Below are 21,775 nucleotides of genomic sequence, written 5' to 3'. Positions count from 1 at the left end.
TTTGGTATGTGGTATGGTAATATGGTAATGATGATGAAAATGGTAATATTAATGATGATTATAATAATGGTGATAATAATAACAATAATAATGAAGATTATAACAATAATGATAATAACAATAATAATATTACAATAATAATAATAACAGGGGAAAACAAGACTGTGGCATGAAACATGATTATATCTTGCAAAAAGGGGTAGGAATTTATAACCTTTTGCTTCAGCCTACTCCTTTTCGGCTTGTGATTAGATAGTTGAACACAAATGTAAATAATGGAAAGTTATATTTTGATTGAAAACCCACTCATGCACGGGAAGAACATGCAAACTCCACACAGAGATAGCCGAGGAATCGAACCCTGGTCTCCTAGCTGTGAGGTCTAGGTGCCAAATGTGTAAATGTGCAAATATACCAGTGTACAGTAACAGTTATGATGTCGTCACTACCAACGGCACTAAATTCATCACACAGCAACTTAACACCCAAAAGGTGCACCTGATACAAACATGTATCAGGTACACCCTGGACTGGTGGCCAGCCAATCACAGGGCACATATAGACAAACAACCATTCACACTCAAATTCATACCTATGGACAATTTGGAGAGTGCTAATTAACCGAGCATGTTTTTGGAATGTGGGAGGAAACCGGAGTACCCGGAGAAAACCCACGCATGCACGGGGAGAACATGCAAACTCCACACAGAGATGGACAAAGGTGGAATCGAACCCTGGTCTCCTAGCTGTGAGGTCTGCACGCTAACCACTCGACCACCGTGCCGCCCGGCACTAGAAGTCACTTTCTTTTTGGCATTTAAGTGCCAGTCAATAGCACACTTGGGGTTGCACCAATACCCAATCCCTCAGCTTTACTCCGCTGCGGTACCCTTGTAATCTCAGGGCCTGCAGGCACTCGTAGTCACTGTAACGTTAGATTTAATCTGTTGTAGTCTGATTTTGCTACTTAGCATTGGTATTATAAGAGAGTAAGCTGATTTGAATTGGTTTTTAAATACATGCCTAATATGAGTTTGGGTGGCGATGCTGGATCAGATTCAACCCATCTGTCCAACATTTGGGCACATATACCGAAATATCTCTTGGTGGATTACAATGGAAAATGATGCAAATGAGTTGTCTGCTTGTATAAAAAATAAAATTAAGTTGCCAAATTTGGCCCGATACACATTTTGAGGCGGACGTTTAATGTTTCTGTGGAATGACGCAGTTTGTTTATATGTTGTACAGTTCTGACCTGTTCCTTGACCGAGGCCAGGATGGCGGAAGTGGTTTCCGACTCGGAGCCGTCTCCATTCGAGGCATTGAGGACGGGGCTCAACATGGCGGCGGCAGCGCTGGATGTGTCAGACACCACCTCAGGCACTGGCATCACTCCTGGATAAAAAAAAAAAAAAACAAGGAAGCATTCCACTCGTTACCGTGATTTCTAAACAAAAGTCCAGAATGGAGACATAAACAAATTAGGTTATCACTGAGGAAAAGAGTTGAGCGCATTCAACACTTGTGGGTTTTCATGCAGCCATTTTGGTAAGCAGGTACATACGCCTGGAAGACGTTTTTTCAATGTGACATACATACAAAGACAAATACACAATAAATGATAAGTAACGTAATGTAACTCATATTACACAAGTATAATGATGAGCTAAAGGCACGCTACACACAGAAATTCAACAAAGAAACCAAGCAAACCTGACACTCACTAGAATAACCGTTAGTCATAGTTAGCTTAAATGCTGATATTAGCACCGATGAAAAGGGAGCCTAACTTTGTGAAAAGGGCGCCCAAACTACTCCACAGCTCCCACAATAAGCCAAAAAACTCACCTTTATGCATTCACGCACATCATCAACCTGGCGATATGATGTATGAGGCGCAATAAGGCTCAGAGATCTATATATTGTTCAAACCGAAAAAACGTCCCGCATTGTGGTGCGTTTACTGACCGCTGAACACCGTAGGACAAAAACGACACTCTAAGCCGAACATACAATGCAATGTAAATTATGGGCTTTCTAACAGTCACAATGTTTAAAATTGAACCCTGGTCTCCTAGCTGTGAGGTCTGCGCGCTAACCACTAGTCCACCGTGCCGCCCCAACTCAATACAAAGAGGCAATAATAATAATAACAACAGGTCCCATTCACCAGGATGTCAGTCTGCCATTCATATTGTTTAGTATGATTTATTTGAATTCACATTACTACAAATTTATATTTAAATTCTTCATAGACCGAGGGGAATATGTAAATATGTCACGAGCACATTAAACGTTATTTATAGTAGCTAGAAATTGCCGAGCGGAAGAAACATTTTTGATGAATGCATTCTTTGACTCTCTGAGATATGAATCTATGAACACAAATGCACCATTGCTGCTTTGGTAATAAGAAACGACACTTCTTACAGTACAAATACACACCCAAACACACACACACACACACACAAAAGGAATTTATGTGCCATTCTGCATTTTCCCATGAGTAGGCGGACACAGGAGTCATATTCAGCATGTAATCCTGATGCAGCATCGAGCTGGCGTAACGGCTACATCAGCCTGGCTTTACACGCTGATGAAAGAGCTGTCATGAGGACGCCATAAACGTACACACTCATGCACACACGTGGTTAACTGTTTTATTATATTTATTTATTTTATTTACCTATATTTATTATTTTATATTATATATAATGTATCATTAAATTATTTAGTTATTGTTTAATGAGTTATTACATTATTTTAATTAATTCAATTACTTTACATAGTAATTATTTGATGTTGTATTTATTTGAATTAAATTCATTAAATCATGAATTAAATGCATATTTAATAACACTTGATTAATTACATGATTAATTTTGATTTTGTCCAACCTTAACCCCTAGCCCTAACCCTACCCCATAACCCTAATCCTAACCCTAGCCCCAACCGTAACTTTAAGCCTAACCCTGAACGCCTAACCACTGAGCCGAACCCTAGCCCCAACCCTAAGCCCTAAACCGAACCCCTAACCCCAAAACCTAACCACTAAACCTAAACCTAGCCCCACCCCAGCCCCTAATCCTAACCCCCAACCCTAAACCCTAATCCTAACCTCCAACCTGGGCACCAACCCTAACCCCAACCCAAACACCAACGCTAACCCCTAATCCTAACCCCCAACCCTAAACCCGTATCCTAACCCACCAACCCTAAACCCTAATCCTAACCCCCAACCCTAAACCCGTATCCTAACCCGCCAACCCTAAACCATAATCCTAACCCCCAACCCAAACACCAACCCTCACCCCTAATCCTAACCCCCAACCCTAAACCCTAATCCTAACCCCCAACCCTAAACCCGTATCCTAACCCACCAACCCTAAACCCTAATCCTAACCCCCAACCTGGGCGCCAACCGTAACCCCTAATCCTAACCCCCAACCCAAGCACCAACCCTAACTCCTAAACCGAACCCCCAACCCAAACACCAACCCGAACCCCTAATCCTCACCCCCAATCCAAGTGCCAACCCTAACCCCTAATCCTCACCCCTAAACCTAGTGCCAACCCTAACCCCTAATCCTAACCTCCAACCCTAGCGCCAACCTAACCCCTAATCCTAACCCCCAATCCAAGTGCCAACCCTAACCCCTAATCCTAACCCCCAATCCAAGTGCCAACCCTAACTCCTAATCCTCACCCCTAAACCTGGTTCCAACCCTAACCCCTAATCCTAACCCCCAATCCAAGTGCCAACCCTAACTCCTAATCCTAACCCCCAATCCAAGTGCCAACCCTAACCCCTAATCCTCACCCCTAAACCTGGTTCCAACCCTAACCCCTAATCCTAACCCCCAACCCAAGCACCAACCATAACTCTAATCCTAACCCCCAACCCGAGCGCCAACCCTAAACCCTAACTCTAAACCTAACCCTAGTCCGAGCCCCCACCCAAACCCCAACCGTGATCCTAAACCCTAACTTTCTAAACCTAACCTTAACCACCAAAAAATGACAATCATGAAATCCAAAAAACTGGGATTGATATTCCTGTCCATATTGTGTAGCCCCCCAGAAAAGACAGCAAGGAAAGTGAATACTAAAGATGTTGTGAAGTCATCATGCCAGAAGTTTGGGGGTTGGGGGTTGGGGTGGGGTGGGGAGTTACAGAAAAGGGTGCAGGTTCAAATCTAAACCGCAACCTTCCCAGCCATCCTCTTCCTGTCACCCTCCGCTGGATTCCATTGAATGAAGCAGCAACACGCTGCAAAGATGAGGAGACACTGGAAATAGGTCAAGTGTGGCGAGGCAGGGAAGGGAGACGGGCAGACGAGAGAATGTATAGCATCGGAGGGGAGGCTGATACAAACGCAGAATGCATGATGTGGAAAGGAGGGCAATGCAACAAGGTGGATGCTAATGAAAAATGCTAATTTTCAAACAGATTGGAGACACGTTAGGCATATAAAACATTCAGCGACATATTGCGTTCTCCTATCTGTTATGTTTTGCTCTTACTTCATGTATCCTCGGGCTGGCGGCTTGTTTAAATAAAGTTTTTTTAAATAACAAAAGCAGGCTCGGAGGTACAGCAAAGGCACACATGAAACTCACCATGGGAGGTGGAAACTCCGATACCAGGAATCAGGAAAAGAACTAATGGAAAACACACAGGTAACCCTAGTTCAAGAGATGCCCGAGTGTGGGGTTGAACCCTCGTCTCCTAGCTGTGAGGTCTGCGCGCTAACCACTCGACCGCCGTGCAGCCAGGTTACACTTTGTCAGGAAAATTTTGACACATACACACATATGAAAATTTAATAATTATAATTTCAATGTAAAACAACCCTTTTTGCGGGGGCTGCACTGCGCACAAACCACTCAACCACCGTACAGACGGCCCACTACATTAAACTGCCACATTTGAGCGTCAAAAACGTACACTGCAATGTTTGCAATGACACGTGAACGTCTCGCAGCAAACATTTGTGTGCGGTAACACACGGCTATGGTGCATTCAAGGATCACCAAATACAGTGGGAAATCTCAACTCCCGAGGAAAAAGCATAGAGACTTAAAGATATAACAATGGCATGTTCTCGGTAGCCAACTCCACACAGAGATGGCCGAGGGTGGGATTGAACTCGGGTCTCCTAGCTGTGAGGTCTGCACGCAAACCACTCGACCACCGTACAGACGGCACGCTACATTAAACTGCCAAATTTGAGCCGTCATTTCCAAAAAAGCGTCAAAAACATACAATGCAATGTTTGCCATGACACGTGAACGCCTCGCAACAAGTTTTGACAGTTGCGGCTTCACAAACTTTCACGTGCGGTAACACACGGCTATGGTGCATTCAAGGATCACCAAATACAGTGGGAAATCTCAACTCCAGAAAAAAAGCATGATCAGTACTCGACCAAACTTTGACAAACTTTCACGTGCGGTAACACACGGCTATGGTGCATTCAAGGACCACCAAATACAGTGGGAAATCTCAACACCCGAGGAAAATAGAGAAATAGAGGTGTAAAGGTATAAAAATGGCATCCGAGAACATGCAAACTCCACACAGAGATGACCGAGGATGGGATTGAACTCGGGTCTCCTAGCTGTGAGGTCAGCGCGCAAACCACTCGACCACCGTACAGACTGCCCGTTACATTAAACTGTCAAATTTGAGCCATCGTTGCAATGCAATGTTTGCAATGACCCATGAACGCCTCGCAGCGAGTTTTGACAAACAAAACACACGTCTATGGTGCATTCAAGTGTCACCAAATACAGTGGGAAATCTCAACTCCCGAGGAAAAAGCATGATCAGTAAAGCATAGAGACGTAAAGGTATAAAAATGGCATCCGAGAACATGCAAACTCCACACAGGGATGACCGAGGGTGGGATTGAACTCGGATCTCCTAGGTCTGCGCGCTAACCACTCGCCCACCGTGCAGCCACCACCTTTTCCATTCAAAACAAAACCATCATTGACGAGAATATTCCTAATTTTAATGGTAATGGTTCAATTTTATTTGAACATGCATCAGATTACCATTGAATGCATCACATAATCAGTTCACAGTTCCACATGTCCAAAAGGAGTAGGAAGAAGCAAAGCTTATTAAATCCTACCCCTCCATCTGGTACTTTTACAATCAGTAACTGTTACATTTGTTCACTTCCTGCTTTCCTAATATAGTTTAAGTTTTTAAGTTTTTTTTATTAAATGAAAAATCCTACTTTTAATTTAAATAAAAAAAAATTAAGAATGTAACATTTAAAAAAAATTAACATTTAAGAAAATTTAACATTAAATAAAATTTAAAATTTAAAATTTAAAATTTAAAATTTAAAATTTAAAATTTAAAATTTAAAATTTAAAATTTAAAATTTAAAATTTAAAATTTAAAATTTAAAATTTAAAATTTAAAATTTAAAATTTAAAATTTTTTAACATAGTCCTAGCATATAAGTGTTTTAAATGTAGTTCTTCCCTGAGATCATATTTCTCCTCTCTTGTAGAGAAGTATTGGATGACATTTTTAGCTAATTGGTTATTTTTAGCCTTATGCATTATTTTAGCTGTTTGAAGATGAACTATATCAGCAAGTTGAAGTATTTGTGATTTTAGAAATAAGGAGTTAGTATGTTCTCTGTAGGCGGCATTATGAATTATCCTTACTGGCCTTTTTTTTTTGCAGTACATTTATCGAGTGAAGATTTCTTTTATAATTATACCCTCATATTTCCACACAAGCTAACGTCAACCTTCAACGGGATGCCCAGCTTTGAGGAAGCAAAAAAAAAGGGAGGAGCCAGGATATTAACCCCTCCGACAGGGAAGGCATCCAAATATAGGTCAAGCCAGCCAAGCGTATCCAAAGCCTGGATACAAATGACCGGTACAAAGCAGCTTTCCCAATAACAACCATCACAACTGGGTTACAGAGGCCAACATCCAGTCTTTGAATATGGATTAGGCCTAAGGGCTTTATTTTGACCGAGATATAAGCTTGGATTTTGATGATTTATTTTGTATTTGGTCTATATTTCACAGCAGCGTAATGCAGGGGTATTTAGAAGTGCGTTTTCAGAGGCGTAATCTCCCGCACTGTCCTGTTTTGCGCTACGCTATGATTGACATGGCTGACATGAGGAATTCCGAGCTTAATCTTTTGACCGTTTAAGCTCATCAGTGTGGTCTGAGACGAGGGCGGGGGGTGTTTTTTTGGGGGCGAAGACGTCGCAGATCGCCGCAGCAAATCGCTTCAAAGAGGTGTGTTATTCTGCGCATCGGCGACGTGTACGAATCCCGACTGAGATGGCTTTCCTTTTTTCCCCCTTTTCTCTCCGAGTCCCATGTCACCTCATTAAAAGTTGCTGCAGCGTTTTGGCTTCACCAGTCATCAATGTCCCTCCGCCTGCTGCCTGGACCCAAGACGGGCCTTTTAAATTGGAACATTTATCTCCGTTAGTCCGTTCATTCCATATGATCCATTATCTATTGATGGAAAATCCGGAATACGCTTTGTTGTATTAGATATAGTGTGAAGTAATCAATAATAAATATAGAGATGGGGCGAGTGGTTAGCGCGCAGACCTCCCACCTAGAAGACCAGGGTTCAATTCCACCCTCGGCCATCTCTCATCACCGCGTGTAGCCTGGCTACCGACATGCTACGGCTGAGGAAGACGTGCCATGGTTCTCCTCTCATTCCGTGTGGAAGTGGTTAACTTTTTGGCTTCATAGTTTGACTCTCTTCTGCACTATATGGTGACGACAGGCATGTTATTTCATGTCTACAGTTTCCATGTCCTCTCATTCCGTGTGGAAGTGGTTAACTTTTTGGCTTCATACTTTGACTTTCTTCTGCGCTACATGGCTCAAATTTGCCAGTTTAATGTACTGGGCCGTATGTACGGCGGTCGAGTGGTTAGCGGGCAGGCCACACAGCTAGGAGACTCGAGTTCGATTCCACCCTAGGCCATCTCTGAGTTTGCATGTTCTCACCGTGCATGCGTGGGTTTTCTCCGGGGACTCCGGTTTCCTCCCACATTCGAAAAAAACATGCTAGGTTAATTAGCGACTCCAAATTGTCCATAGGTATGAATGTGAGTGTGAATGGTTGTTTGTCTATATGTGCCCTGTGATTGGCTGGCCACCAGTCCAGTGTGTACCCCGCCTCTCGCCCGAAGACAGCTAGGATAGGCTCCAGCACCCCCGCGACCCTTGTGAGGAAAAGCGGTAGAAAATGAATGAATGAATGAGTTCTCCTTCTATTTTGTGTGGAAGTGGTAACTTTTTGGCTTCTTATTTTGTCTTTACCCATCCTCGGCCATCTCTGTGTGGAGTTAGCATGTTCTCCCCGTGCATGCGTGGGTTTTCTCCGGGTACTCCGGTTTCCTCCCACATTCCAAAAACATGCTAGGTTAATTAGTGACTCCAAATTGTCCATAGGTATGAATGTGAGTGTGAATGGTTGTTTGTCTGTATGTGCCCTGTGATTGGCTGGCCACCAATCCAGGGTGTACCCCATCTGAAGACCGCTGGGATAGGCTCCAGCACCCCCGCAACCGTCGTGAGGATAAGCGGTAGAAAATGAATAAAAATAAAAATAAAAATAAAAATAAAAATAAAAATAAAAATAAAAATAAAAATAAAAATAAAAATAAAAATAAAAATAAAAATAAAAATAAAAATAAAAATAAAAATAAAAATAAAAATAAAAATAAAAATAAAAATTTTCTGCTGCTGGTAAGTCCCTGCGGAGAAAGTATGTGTAGGCTTCCCAGCATGCCTTGTGGGTTACAAATTAGTATAAAATAGTATTACTTTGCATGCATATCAATGTGTAGGTATGACTGTGAGTGTGAATGGTTGTTTGTCTATATGTGCCCTGTGATTGGCTCGCCTCTCGCCCCAAGACAGCTGGGATAGGCTCCACAATAAGCGGTAGAAAATTAATTAATATACCGTTTTTTGGGTTGTTTATTTTGGTATAGTCCTTTCGATATTTGAGCTGTTTCCTCGCTTTTGTAGTTGGGAGCTGATATTTTCCTGAACCTCACCTATGGTCTACTTCTGATTACTACAGAACGGAAAAAGGTAGAAACAAACGATTTTTTCCGATGAAAGACAGGAGTCTAATCTTCCTTAATCTTCCTCGCGGGAGGTGCTGGAGCCTATCCCAGCTGACTTTGGGCAAGAGGCACGGCAATATAATAATAATAATAATACTTTGTATTTATATAGCGCTTTTCAGAGTACTCAAAGATGCTTTACAGTAGAGAAAAAATAGTAAGTAGTAAAAACAGACTCAACATCGATAAAAAATACGATATCCAAACATTCATTCAGAGCTCCAGGGTGTACAGCTGGGATAGGCTCCAGCACTATGCAGTTTCCAGAAAAAAACAAACACATTTTATCCAAACTACCAAGAATGTCAACGTGACACAGGCCAATTTAAAAGCAGTCGTGTACAACATGCGGCCCCTGTGCTGCAGTTTGTACTATCCACAAAGTCACTGGTGTCATTCATGGCACCATAGTAACATAATTACTGTCATTGGATGATATCATAACACACAATAATCCCTATCATGGCTCCTGTTGGACTCTTAAAGTAAACAATAAAGTAAAATAAATAAGACTTAGAGTTCCAGCAAAGCAAATGGCTGCCAATTTATTTTCATATTACAATAACAATGACCAAAAAGGGAAGTCAACTGCGTGGGAGGACCGTATGCTTTGTGATATTCCACGTCTTCTTATTAAAGCCGTGAAAAGCAAACAATGGCAGATGGCCTCACTGAGTGTCGTCATCCATTAAGCAAATCTACGTGAGGTCTGATCCAGATGCTAACGGACGTTCACAAGCAACAGGATATGAATACGCCTGTAAAGCCATTCATATCAACACCACTCGTGACAAACCATTAAAATGCCACTAGCGCCGATAAATATCCATGATTCCATGAAGCTAGTAGTAGTGTAAAAGTGACTGTGGGGGTGTTATTTCATGTCTGGAGGGCTCTAATAATGTTAAATACTTTATTTAGAAGGTTGTAAACAGGTTTTCTATGTCTTATCATGTCTATTTTCTGTGTCTTATTACTTCTACGACAGTTTTATTGGCTAATAGGAGTGTAAAGGTGACTCTAGGGGTGTTATTTCATGTCTGGAGGGCTCTAATAATGTTATAAACTGTACTTAGAAGGTTGTAAACAGGTTTTCTATGTCTTATCATGTCTATTTTCTGTGTCTTATTACTTCTACGACAGTTTTATTGGCTAATAGAGTGTAAAGGTGACTATAGGGGTGTTAGTTCATGTCTGGAGGGCTTTAATAACGTTATAAACTGTATTTAGAAGGTTGTAAACAGGTTTTCTATGTCTTATCATGTCTATTTTCTGTGTCTTATTACTTCTACGACAGTTTTCTTGGCTGATAGGAGTGTAAAGGTGACTCTAGGGGTGTTATTTCATGTCTGGAGGGCTCTAATAATGTTAAAAACTTTATTTAGAAGGTTGTAAACAGGTTTTCTATGTCTTATCATGTCTATTTTCTGTGTCTTATTACTTCTACGACAGTTTTATTGGCTAATAGGAGTGTAAAGGTGACTCTAGGGGTGTTATTTCATGTCTGGAGGGCTCTAATAATGTTATAAACTGTATTTAGAAGGTTGTAAACAGGTTTTCTATGTCTTATCATGTCTATTTTCTGTGTCTTATTACTTCTACGACAGTTTTATTGGCTGATAGGAGTGTAAAGGTGACTCTAGGGGTGTTATTTCATGTCTGGAGGGCTCTAATAATGTTAAAAACTTTATTTAGAAGGTTGTAAACAGGTTTTCTATGTCTTATCATGTCTATTTTCTGTGTCTTATTACTTCTACGACAGTTTTATTGGCTAATAGAGTGTAAAGGTGACTATAGGGGTGTTAGTTCATGTCTGGAGGGCTTTAATAACGTTATAAACTGTATTTAGAAGGTTGTAAACAGGTTTTCTATGTCTTATCACGTCTACTTTCTGTGTCTTATTACATCTACTACAGTATATTGGCTAATAGGAGTGTAAAGGTGACTCTAGGGGTGTTATTTCATGTCTGGAGGGCTTTAATAATGTTAAAAAAAAACTTTATTTAAAAGGTTGTAAACAGGTTTTCTATGTCTTATCACGTTTACTATCACATCTACTTTCTACGTCTTATTACCTCTACAACAGTATATTGGCTAATAGGAGTGTAAAAGTTACTCTAGGGGTGTTATTTCATGTCTGGAGGGCTTTAATAATGTTAAAAACTTTGTTTAGAAGGTTGTAAACAGGTTTTCTATGTCTTATCACGTCTACTTTCTGTGTCTTATTACATCTACTACAGTATATTGGCTAATAGGAGTGTAAAGGTGACTCTAGGGGTGTTATTTCATGTCTGGAGGGCTTTAATAATGTTAAAAAAAACTTTATTTAAAAGGTTGTAAACAGGTTTTCTATGTCTTATCACGTTTACTATCACGTCTACTTTCTGCGTCTTATTACATCTACTACAGTATATTGGCTAATAGGAGTGTAAAGGTGACTCTAGGGGTGTTAGTTCATGTCTGGAGGGCTTTAATGATGTTAAAAACTGTATTTATTTGCTGTAAATAGGTTTTCTATGTCTTATCACGTCTACTTTCTGTGTTTTATACTTTTACGACAGTTATATTGGCTAATAGGAGTGTAAAGGTGACTATAGGGGTGTTATTTCATGTCTGGAGGGCTCTAATAATGTTAAAAACTTTATTTAGAAGGTTGTAAACAGGTTTTCTATGTCTTATCATGTATATTTTCTGTGTCTTATTACTTCTACGACAGTTTTATTGGCTAATAGGAGTGTAAAGGTGACTATAGGGGTGTTAGTTCATGTCTGGAGGGCTTTAATGATGTTAAAAACTATTTATTTGCTGTAAATAGGTTTTCTATGTCTTATCACGTCTACTTTCTGTGTTTTAACTTCTACGACAGTTATATTGGCTGATAGGAGTGTAAAGGTGACTCTAGGGGTGTTATTTCATGTCTGGAGGGCTCTAATATTGTTAAAAACTTTATTTAGAAGGTTGTAAACAGGTTTTCTATGTCTTATCATGTCTATTTTCTGTGTCTTATTACTTCTACGACAGTTTTATTGGCTAATAGGAGTGTAAAGGTGACTCTAGGGGTGTTATTTCATGTTTGGAGGGCTCTAATAATGTTATAAACTGTATTTAGAAGGTTGTAAACAGGTTTTCTATGTCTTATCACGTCTACTTTCTGTGTCTTATTACATCCACTACAGTATATTGGCTAATAGGAGTGTAAAGGTGACTATAGGGGTGTTATTTCATGTCTGGAGGGCTTTAATAATGTTAAAAACAGTATTTAGAAGGTTGTAAACAGTTTTTTTATGTTTTATCACATCTACTTTCTGTGTCTTATTACGTCGACAACAGTATATTGGCTAATAGGAGTGTAAAAGTGACTCTAGGGGTGTTATTTCATTCCTGGAGGGCTTTAATAATGTTAAAAAAAAACTTTATTTAAAAGGTTGTAAACAGGTTTTCTATGTCTTATCATGTATATTTTCTGTGTCTTATTACTTCTACGACAGTTTTATTGGCTAATAGGCGTGTAAAGGTGACTCTAGGGGTGTTATTTCATGTCTGGAGGGCTCTAATAATGTTATAAACTGTATTTAGAAGGTTGTAAACAGGTTTTCTATGTCTTATCACGTCTACTATCACGTCTACTTTCTGTGTCTTATTACATCCACTACAGTATATTGGCTAATAGGAGTGTAAAGGTGACTATAGGGGTGTTAGTTCATGTCTGGAGGGCTCTAATAATGTTTCACTGTAAAGGTCGACTTTTGTCCGACTGTCAATTTTAGTTTAAATGCATAAAAATGTGTCCAATGGGTATAAACCTTGCCAGCACACATCATGTACTTTGTCCAATGAGGGTTTAACAGTTTTGAATGCAACCGGCCTTGTTGTCTGTGATCACATTATAAAATAAAGTTCTCAAGTCTAAAAAAAAAAAAAAAAGACACCGGATGACCATCATGTGGTGTAGTTTACAAATAAAGACCTTCATTCAGTCCTTTTTAAAAAATAACATAACAGCCTGAAGTAGCACAGTTGATTGTGAAGACAAGACACCAAGTATCTTCTACGAGGGTCTCGTGCAGAGACGCCCACCAGCGATTGGCCAGGAATCTGTTCATGGTCACATGATAACATCATTTCACGCCTCGGTGCTGGAAGGTTCTACTTTAATTGCGCTAAATTTAAACTTTGCAAAGGCGAAAATAAACATCTAACGGTGGGATTCAATTAACTGCTTCTCTGTGATCTTCATCCGCTCTCTTAATTAGTTAAACAATACCTACGCAAACAATAGACCTGACTTACACTGGGGGGGGGGGCAGGGTGTGCTGTGATGGTGTGCCCCCCCAGCATTCATTAGTAGACAAGATGTTTACGTTTCATGGAGGCTTTATAGTAAGTGAAAACTCCCAACTGTCACTGAATGCATCATGGAACATTGTGTTGCTTTCATCACCGTCTCTCTTCTTCCTGCTAAATAAAGCATCGATCAATTAATGACGTCAAAAAAAAAAAAAAAGACGCACATGCTAATAGCAGTATACTGCTAACACTTGCATCGTGCTTTGAATCCAAAAACGACATCTCCAACTAGTCGTCGCAAGCTAACAAGATGCTAACAAAGACGGTTTTGGGATGAAAATATAGCAAAACCAGAGTTGGATTCACGTTCTACGCTAGGGGTCTCAAAATCAATTTACTTGGGGGCCCACTGGAGCTCGGGTCTGGGTGAGACTGGGCCGCATAAGGTTTTCAAAAAAAAAAAAATTATTAAAAACAAAAAAATTTTTTTTAAATCTCTTGAGAAACATGCTAACTCGCAAACTAGAGAGCTATAGCGACCTAAACGGTAGCCTTCAAGTTATTTACTTTATACTTAAAATAGCCAAAAACTTACCACTTCCACACGGATAGGGAGGATAACTATTAACAGTTATTTAACCTTTAACATGAACATTAATCAAACATCATAATTTTTTCTGGGTACATGATACCATACAGCATCCATATCAAACTAACATTAAACTTTCATATCAAGGCGGGGGCCTCAAAGTAGTGTCCTGCGGGCCGCATTTGGCCCGCGGGATGCGTGTTTCAGACCCCTGCTCGACACTAAAACCTCCAAATGTTGCCGAAAAGTTAGTACATCGTATTTGTACACCATTTTTTAAATTATTATTTTTTTACCTATAAGCTACACAAATCATTGTTTCGGCTTTCACTTTTTTCGACATAGAACACAAATAAATCCGCAACTTCATTTCCTCTCTTGCTCATCCTCCACGTTCGCCTTAATCGCCCACTCTGTCTTTGTCTCACACACACACACAATAACACACACAATAACACACACGACCTTTCATCTGCAGGCTTAAGATTCATTGCTGAATTCCCAGCTTTGCATAGTCAGTGATATTAAACATAACTCCATTTATGGCTGCTTGCACCCGAGCCGAATCATCAGGTGCGGCAATGGAGGGCGTCTTCATCTCATTTGCATGATTGGCGGTGGTGCGACGGCTGTGTGGCGTTATATTTTTAAATATGAAGTTGTTGACTTATGGCCGTTTGTTTTTCATTTGGTGTGTGCATGCAACTTATAAATCATAAATCACGCTATTTGGTGGCTTATTATTAGTATAAAATATGCCGAAATGAAGCATGTTCAAGGATAGAAATGACTAAATGACATACAATACAAACATAACTTGATGAAATTTAATATTAACACATTTATAGCAACACATAGGGGTGTTATTTCATGTCTAGAGAGCTCTAATCATGTAAAAAAAAGCACAATTAGAGAATTGATTGATTGATTTTTAGGGCATGTGTCCTATTTTCTGTTATCATGTCTGCTATATTGGGTAATAGCAGCGTAACAGTGGATATAGGGGTGTTATTTCAAGTCTTGAAGGCTCTAATCATGTAAAAAAAAGCATAATTAGAGAGTTGTAAACATGATTTTTTTTACATGTGTCCTATTTTCTGTTATCGTGTCTGCTATATCGGGTAAAAGCAGCCAAACAGTGGATATAGGGGTGTTATTTCAAGTCTAGAGGGCTCTAATCATGTAAAAAAAGCATAATTAGAGGCTTGTAAACGTGATTTTTATGGCATGTGTCCCATTTTCTGTTATCGTGTCTGCTATATTAGGTAATAGCAGCCAAACGGTGGATATAGGGGTGTTATTTCAAGTCTTGAAGGCTCTAATCATGTAAAAAAAAAGCATAATTAGAGAGTTGTAAACATGATTTTTATGGCATGTGTCCTATTTTCTGTTATGTCTGCTATATCGGGTAAAAGCAGCCAAACAGTGGATATAGGGGTGTTATTTCAAGTCTAGAGGGCTCTAATCATGTAAAAAAAGCATAATTAGAGAGTTGTAAACATGATTTTTATGGCATGTGTCCCATTTTCTGTTATCGTGTCTGCTATATTAGGTAATAGCAGCCAAACGGTGGATATAGGGGTGTTATTTCAAGTCTTGAAGGCTCTAATCATGTAAAAAAAAAGCATAATTAGAGGCTTGTAAACAGGATTTTTATGGCATGTGTCCTATTTTCTGTTATCATGTCTGCTATATCGGGTAAAAGCAGCCAAACAGTGGATATAGGGGTGTTATTTCAAGTCTAGAGGGCTCTAATCATGTAAAAAAAGCATAATTAGAGAGTTGTAAACATGATTTTTTTTACATGTGTCCTATTTTCTGTTATCATGTCTGCTATATTGGGTAATAGCAGCCAAACGGTGACTATAGGGGTGTTATTTCAGGTCTAGAGGGCTCTAATCATGTAAATAACAAACATAATTAGAGGGTTGTAAGCATGATTTTTATGGCATGTGTCCTATTTTCTGTTATCGTGTCTGCTATATTGGGTAATGCCAGCCTAATGGTGGATATAGGGGTGTTATTTCAAGTCTGGAGGGCTCTAATCATGTAAAAAAAAGCATAATTAGAGGCTTGTAAACATGATTTTTATGGCATGTGTCCTATTTTCTGTTATTATGACTGCTATGTTGGGTAATAGCAGCCATAAGCTGGATATAGGGGTGTTATTTCAAGTCTGGAGGGCTCTAATCATGTAAAAAAAAGCATAATTAGAGGCTTGTAAACATGATTTTTATGGCATGTGTCCCATTTTCTGTTATTGTGTCTGCTATATTAGGTAATAGCAGCCAAACGGTGGATATAGGGGTGTTATTTCAAGTCTTGAAGGCTCTAGTCATGTAAAAAAAAAGCATAATTAGAGGCTTGTAAACATGATTTTTATGGCATGTGTCCTATTTTCTGTTATCATGTCTGCTATATCGGGTAAAAGCAGCCAAACAGTGGATATAGGGGTGTTATTTCAAGTCTAGAGGGCTCTAATCATGTAAAAAAAGCATAATTAGAGAGTTGTAAACATGATTTTTTTTACATGTGTCCTATTTTCTGTTATCATGTCTGCTATATTGGGTAATAGCAGCCAAACGGTGACTATAGGGGTGTTATTTCAGGTCTAGAGGGCTCTAATCATGTAAATAACAAACATAATTAGAGGGTTGTAAGCATGATTTTTATGGCATGTGTCCTATTTTCTGTTATCGTGTCTGCTATATTGGGTAATGCCAGCCTAATGGTGGATATAGGGGTGTTATTTCAAGTCTGGAGGGCTCTAATCATGTAAAAAAAAGCATAATTAGAGGCTTGTAAACATGATTTTTATGGCATGTGTCCTATTTTCTGTTATTATGACTGCTATGTTGGGTAATAGCAGCCATAAGCTGGATATAGGGGTGTTATTTCAAGTCTGGAGGGCTCTAATCATGTAAAAAAAAGCATAATTAGAGGCTTGTAAACATGATTTTTATGGCATGTGTCCCATTTTCTGTTATTGTGTCTGCTATATTAGGTAATAGCAGCCAAACGGTGGATATAGGGGTGTTATTTCAAGTCTTGGAGGCTCTAGTCATGTAAAAAAAAAGCATAATTAGAGGCTTGTAAACATGATTTTTATGGCATGTGTCCTATTTTCTGTTATCATGTCTGCTATATCGGGTAAAAGCAGCCAAACAGTGGATATAGGGGTGTTATTTCAAGTCTAGAGGGCTCTAATCATGTAAAAAAAGCATAATTAGAGAGTTGTAAACATGATTTTTTTTACATGTGTCCTATTTTCTGTTATCATGTCTGCTATATTGGGTAATAGCAGCCAAACGGTGACTATAGGGGTGTTATTTCAGGTCTAGAGGGCTCTAATCATGTAAATAACAAACATAATTAGAGGGTTGTAAGCATGATTTTTATGGCATGTGTCCTATTTTCTGTTATCGTGTCTGCTATATTGGGTAATGCCAGCCTAATGGTGGATATAGGGGTGTTATTTCAAGTCTGGAGGGCTCTAATCATGTAAAAAAAAGCATAATTAGAGGCTTGTAAACATGATTTTTATGGCATGTGTCCTATTTTCTGTTATTATGACTGCTATGTTGGGTAATAGCAGCCATAAGCTGGATATAGGGGTGTTATTTCAAGTCTGGAGGGCTCTAATCATGTAAAAAAAAGCATAATTAGAGGCTTGTAAACATGATTTTTATGGCATGTGTCCCATTTTCTGTTATTGTGTCTGCTATATTAGGTAATAGCAGCCAAACGGTGGATATAGGGGTGTTATTTCAAGTCTTGAAGGCTCTAGTCATGTAAAAAAAAAGCATAATTAGAGGCTTGTAAACATGATTTTTATGGCATGTGTCCTATTTTCTGTTATCATGTCTGCTATATCGGGTAAAAGCAGCCAAACAGTGGATATAGGGGTGTTATTTCAAGTCTAGAGGGCTCTAATCATGTAAAAAAAGCATAATTAGAGAGTTGTAAACATGATTTTTTTTACATGTGTCCTATTTTCTGTTATCATGTCTGCTATATTGGGTAATAGCAGCCAAACGGTGACTATAGGGGTGTTATTTCAGGTCTAGAGGGCTCTAATCATGTAAATAACAAACATAATTAGAGGGTTGTAAGCATGATTTTTATGGCATGTGTCCTATTTTCTGTTATCGTGTCTGCTGTATTGGGTAATGCCAGCCTAATGGTGGATATAGGGGTGTTATTTCAAGTCTTGAGGGCTCTAATCATGTAAAATAAAGCATAATTAGAGGGTTGTAAACATGATTTTTATGGCATGTGTCCTATTTTCTGTTATGGTGTCTGCTATATTGGGTAACAACAGCCAAACTGTGGATATAGGGGTGTTATTTCAAGTCTAGAGGGCTCTAATCATGTAAAAAAAAAGCATAATTAGAGGGTTGTAAACATGATTTTTATGGCATGTGTCCTATTTTCTGTTATCGTGTCTGCTATATTGGGTAATGCCAGCCTAATGGTGGATATAGGGGTGTTATTTCAAGTCTTGAGGGCTCTAATCATGTAAAATAAAGCATAATTAGAGGGTTGTAAACAGGATTTTTATGGCATGTGTCCTATTTTCTGTTATCATGTCTGCTATATTGGGTAATAGCAGCCATAAGCTGGATATAGGGGTGCTATTTCAAGTCTTGAAGGTTCTAATCATGTAAAATAAAGCATAATTAGAGGGTTGTAAGCATGATTTTTATGGCATGTGTCCTATTTTCTGTTATCGTGTCTGCTATATTGGGTAATGCCAGCCTAATGGTGGATATAGGGGTGTTATTTCAAGTCTTGAAGGCTCTAATCATGTAAAAAAAGCATAATTAGAGGGTTGTAAGCATGATTTTTATGGCATGTGTCCTATTTTCTGTTATCGTGTCTGCTATATTGGGTAATGCCAGCCTAATGGTGGATATAGGGGTGTTATTTCAAGTCTTGAGGGCTCTAATCATGTAAAATAAAGCATAATTAGAGGGTTGTAAACAGGATTTTTATGGCATGTGTCCTATTTTCTGTTATCATGTCTGCTATATTGGGTAATAGCAGCCATAAGCTGGATATAGGGGTGCTATTTCAAGTCTTGAAGGTTCTAATCATGTAAAATAAAGCATAATTAGAGGGTTGTAAGCATGATTTTTATGGCATGTGTCCTATTTTCTGTTATCGTGTCTGCTATATTGGGTAATGCCAGCCTAATGGTGGATATAGGGGTGTTATTTCAAGTCTAGAGGGCTCTAATCATGTAAAAAAAGCATAATTAGAGGCTTGTAAACATGATTTTTATGGCATGTGTCCCATTTTCTGTTATCGTGTCTGCTATATTAGGTAATAGCAGCCAAACGGTGGATATAGGGGTGTTATTTCAAGTCTTGAAGGCTCTAATCATGTAAAAAAAAAGCATAATTAGAGGCTTGTAAGCATGATTTTTATGGCATGTGTCCTATTTTCTGTTATCATGTCTGCTATATCGGGTAAAAGCAGCCAAACAGTGGATATAGGGGTGTTATTTCAAGTCTAGAGGGCTCTAATCATGTAAAAAAAGCATAATTAGAGAGTTGTAAACATGATTTTTTTTACATGTGTCCTATTTTCTGTTATCATGTCTGCTATATTGGGTAATAGCAGCCAAACGGTGACTATAGGGGTGTTATTTCAGGTCTAGAGGGCTCTAATCATGTAAATAACAAACATAATTAGAGGGTTGTAAGCATGATTTTTATGGCATGTGTCCTATTTTCTGTTATCTGCTATATTGTTGCTATATTGTTGTCTGCTATATTGGGTAATGCCAGCCTAATGGTGGATATAGGGGTGTTATTTCAAGTTTTGAGGGCTCTAATAATGTAAAATAAAGCATAATTAGAGGGTTGTAAACAGGATTTTTATGGCATGTGTCCTATTTTCTGTTATCATGTCTGCTATATTGGGTAATAGCAGCCAAACGGTGGATATAGGGGTGTTATTTCAAGTCTAGAGGGCTCTAATCATGTAAAAAAAGCATAATTAGAGGCTTGTAAACATGATTTTTATGGCATGTGTCCCATTTTCTGTTATTGTGTCTGCTATATTAGGTAATAGCAGCCAAACGGTGACTATAGGGGTGTTATTTCAGGTCTAGAGAGCTCTAATCATGTAAATAACAAACATAATTAGAGGGTTGTAAGCATGATTTTTATGGCATGTGTCCTATTTTCTGTTATCGTGTCTGCTATATTGGGTAATGCCAGCCTAATGGTGGATATAGGGGTGTTATTTCAAGTCTGGAGGGCTCTAATCATGTAAAAAAAAGCATAATTAGAGGGTTGTAAGCATGATTTTTATGGGATGTGTCCTATTTTCTGTTATCGTGTCTGCTATATTGGGTAATAGCAGCCATAAGCTGGATATAGGGGTGTTATTTCAAGTCTGGAGGGCTCTAATCATGTAAAAAAAACATAATTAGAGGGTTGTAAGCATGATTTTTATGGCATGTGTCCTATTTTCTGTTATTGTGTCTGCTATATTGGGTAATGCCAGCCTAATGGTGGATATAGGGGTGTTAGTTCAAGTCTAGAGGGCTCTAATCATGTAAAAAAAGCATAATTAGAGAGTTGTAAACATGATTTTTTTTACATGTGTCCTATTTTCTGTTATCATGTCTGCTATATTGGGTAATAGCAGCCAAACGGTGACTATAGGGGTGTTATTTCAGGTCTAGAGGTCTCTAATCATGTAAATAACAAACATAATTAGAGGGTTGTAAGCATGATTTTTGTGGCATGTGTCCTATTTTCTGTTATCGTGTCTGCTATATTGGGTAATGCCAGCCTAATGGTGGATATAGGGGTGTTATTTCAAGTCTTGAGGGCTCTAATCATGTAAAATAAAGCATAATTAGAGGGTTGTAAACAGGATTTTTATGGCATGTGTCCTATTTTCTGTTATCATGTCTGCTATATCGGGTAAAAGCAGCCAAACAGTGGATATAGGGGTGTGATTTCAAGTCTAGAGGGCTCTAATCATGTAAAAAAAAGCATAATTAGAGAGTTGTAAACATGATTTTTTTACATGTGTCCTATTTTCTGTTATCGTGTCTGCTATATTGGGTAATAGCAGCCAAACGGTGACTATAGGGGTGTTATTTCAGGTCTAGAGGGCTCTAATCATGTAAATAACAAACATAATTAGAGGGTTGTAAGCATGATTTTTATGGCATGTGTCCTATTTTCTGTTATCGTGTCTGCTATATTGGGTAATGCCAGCCTAATGGTGGATATAGGGGTGTTATTTCAAGTCTGGAGGGCTCTAATCATGTAAAAAAAAGCATAATTAGAGGGTTGTAAGCATGATTTTTATGGCATGTGTCCTATTTTCTGTTATTGTGACTGCTATGTTGGGTAATAGGCGTGTGAAGGCGACTATAGGGGTGTTACTTCATGTCTGGAGGGCTCTAATCATGTTAAAAAGCATATTTAGAAGGTAGAAAACCGGTTTTCTGTATGAAAATATTCCTACTTTGTGGAAATTGACTTGTCGAACCAATGAATCGCCCTATTACAGTGAAGACCTGTATCCAGTCCTCTTATAAGTCTTCTTTCAATGTTGATACAGTATCACATAATAACCTCCATTGTGACTGAACGTCCATTATTTATCAGAAGATAATCATGCAGTGAAAGAAGAAGAAATACACCCTTGCTATCTGCTGACCCACATTTGGGCGAGGAGACTCGAGCTAATCCTGAACTGCGGTTCTGGAGGAGAGTCC

General features: G+C 38.9%; 1 protein-coding gene across 6 annotated transcripts in view; it reads right to left on the bottom strand.

Annotated features, from left to right (window-relative positions):
• The window catches only part of ctnnd2b (catenin (cadherin-associated protein), delta 2b), a 155,375-nt gene that overhangs the window by 114,749 nt on the left and 18,851 nt on the right, over positions 1-21,775 (bottom strand). For all 6 annotated transcript variants that reach the window (XM_058066029.2, XM_058066034.2, XM_078791346.1 and 3 more), the window contains exon 2: positions 1,259-1,398. In XM_058066029.2, the coding sequence (XP_057922012.2) occupies positions 1,259-1,393 (135 nt within the window). In that variant the 5' untranslated portion in view covers positions 1,394-1,398. The remainder of the gene's footprint in view (positions 1-1,258; positions 1,399-21,775) is intronic.

This window comes from Doryrhamphus excisus, linkage group LG6, assembly GCF_037039965.1.
Source record: "Doryrhamphus excisus strain RoL-2023G ecotype Guam linkage group LG6, RoL_Dexc_Guam_v1.1, whole genome shotgun sequence".
Taxonomy (NCBI): domain Eukaryota; kingdom Metazoa; phylum Chordata; class Actinopteri; order Syngnathiformes; family Syngnathidae; genus Doryrhamphus; species Doryrhamphus excisus.
Note: the sequence above shows the minus strand (reverse complement) of the source record. Positions and strands in the feature narration are given on the sequence as shown.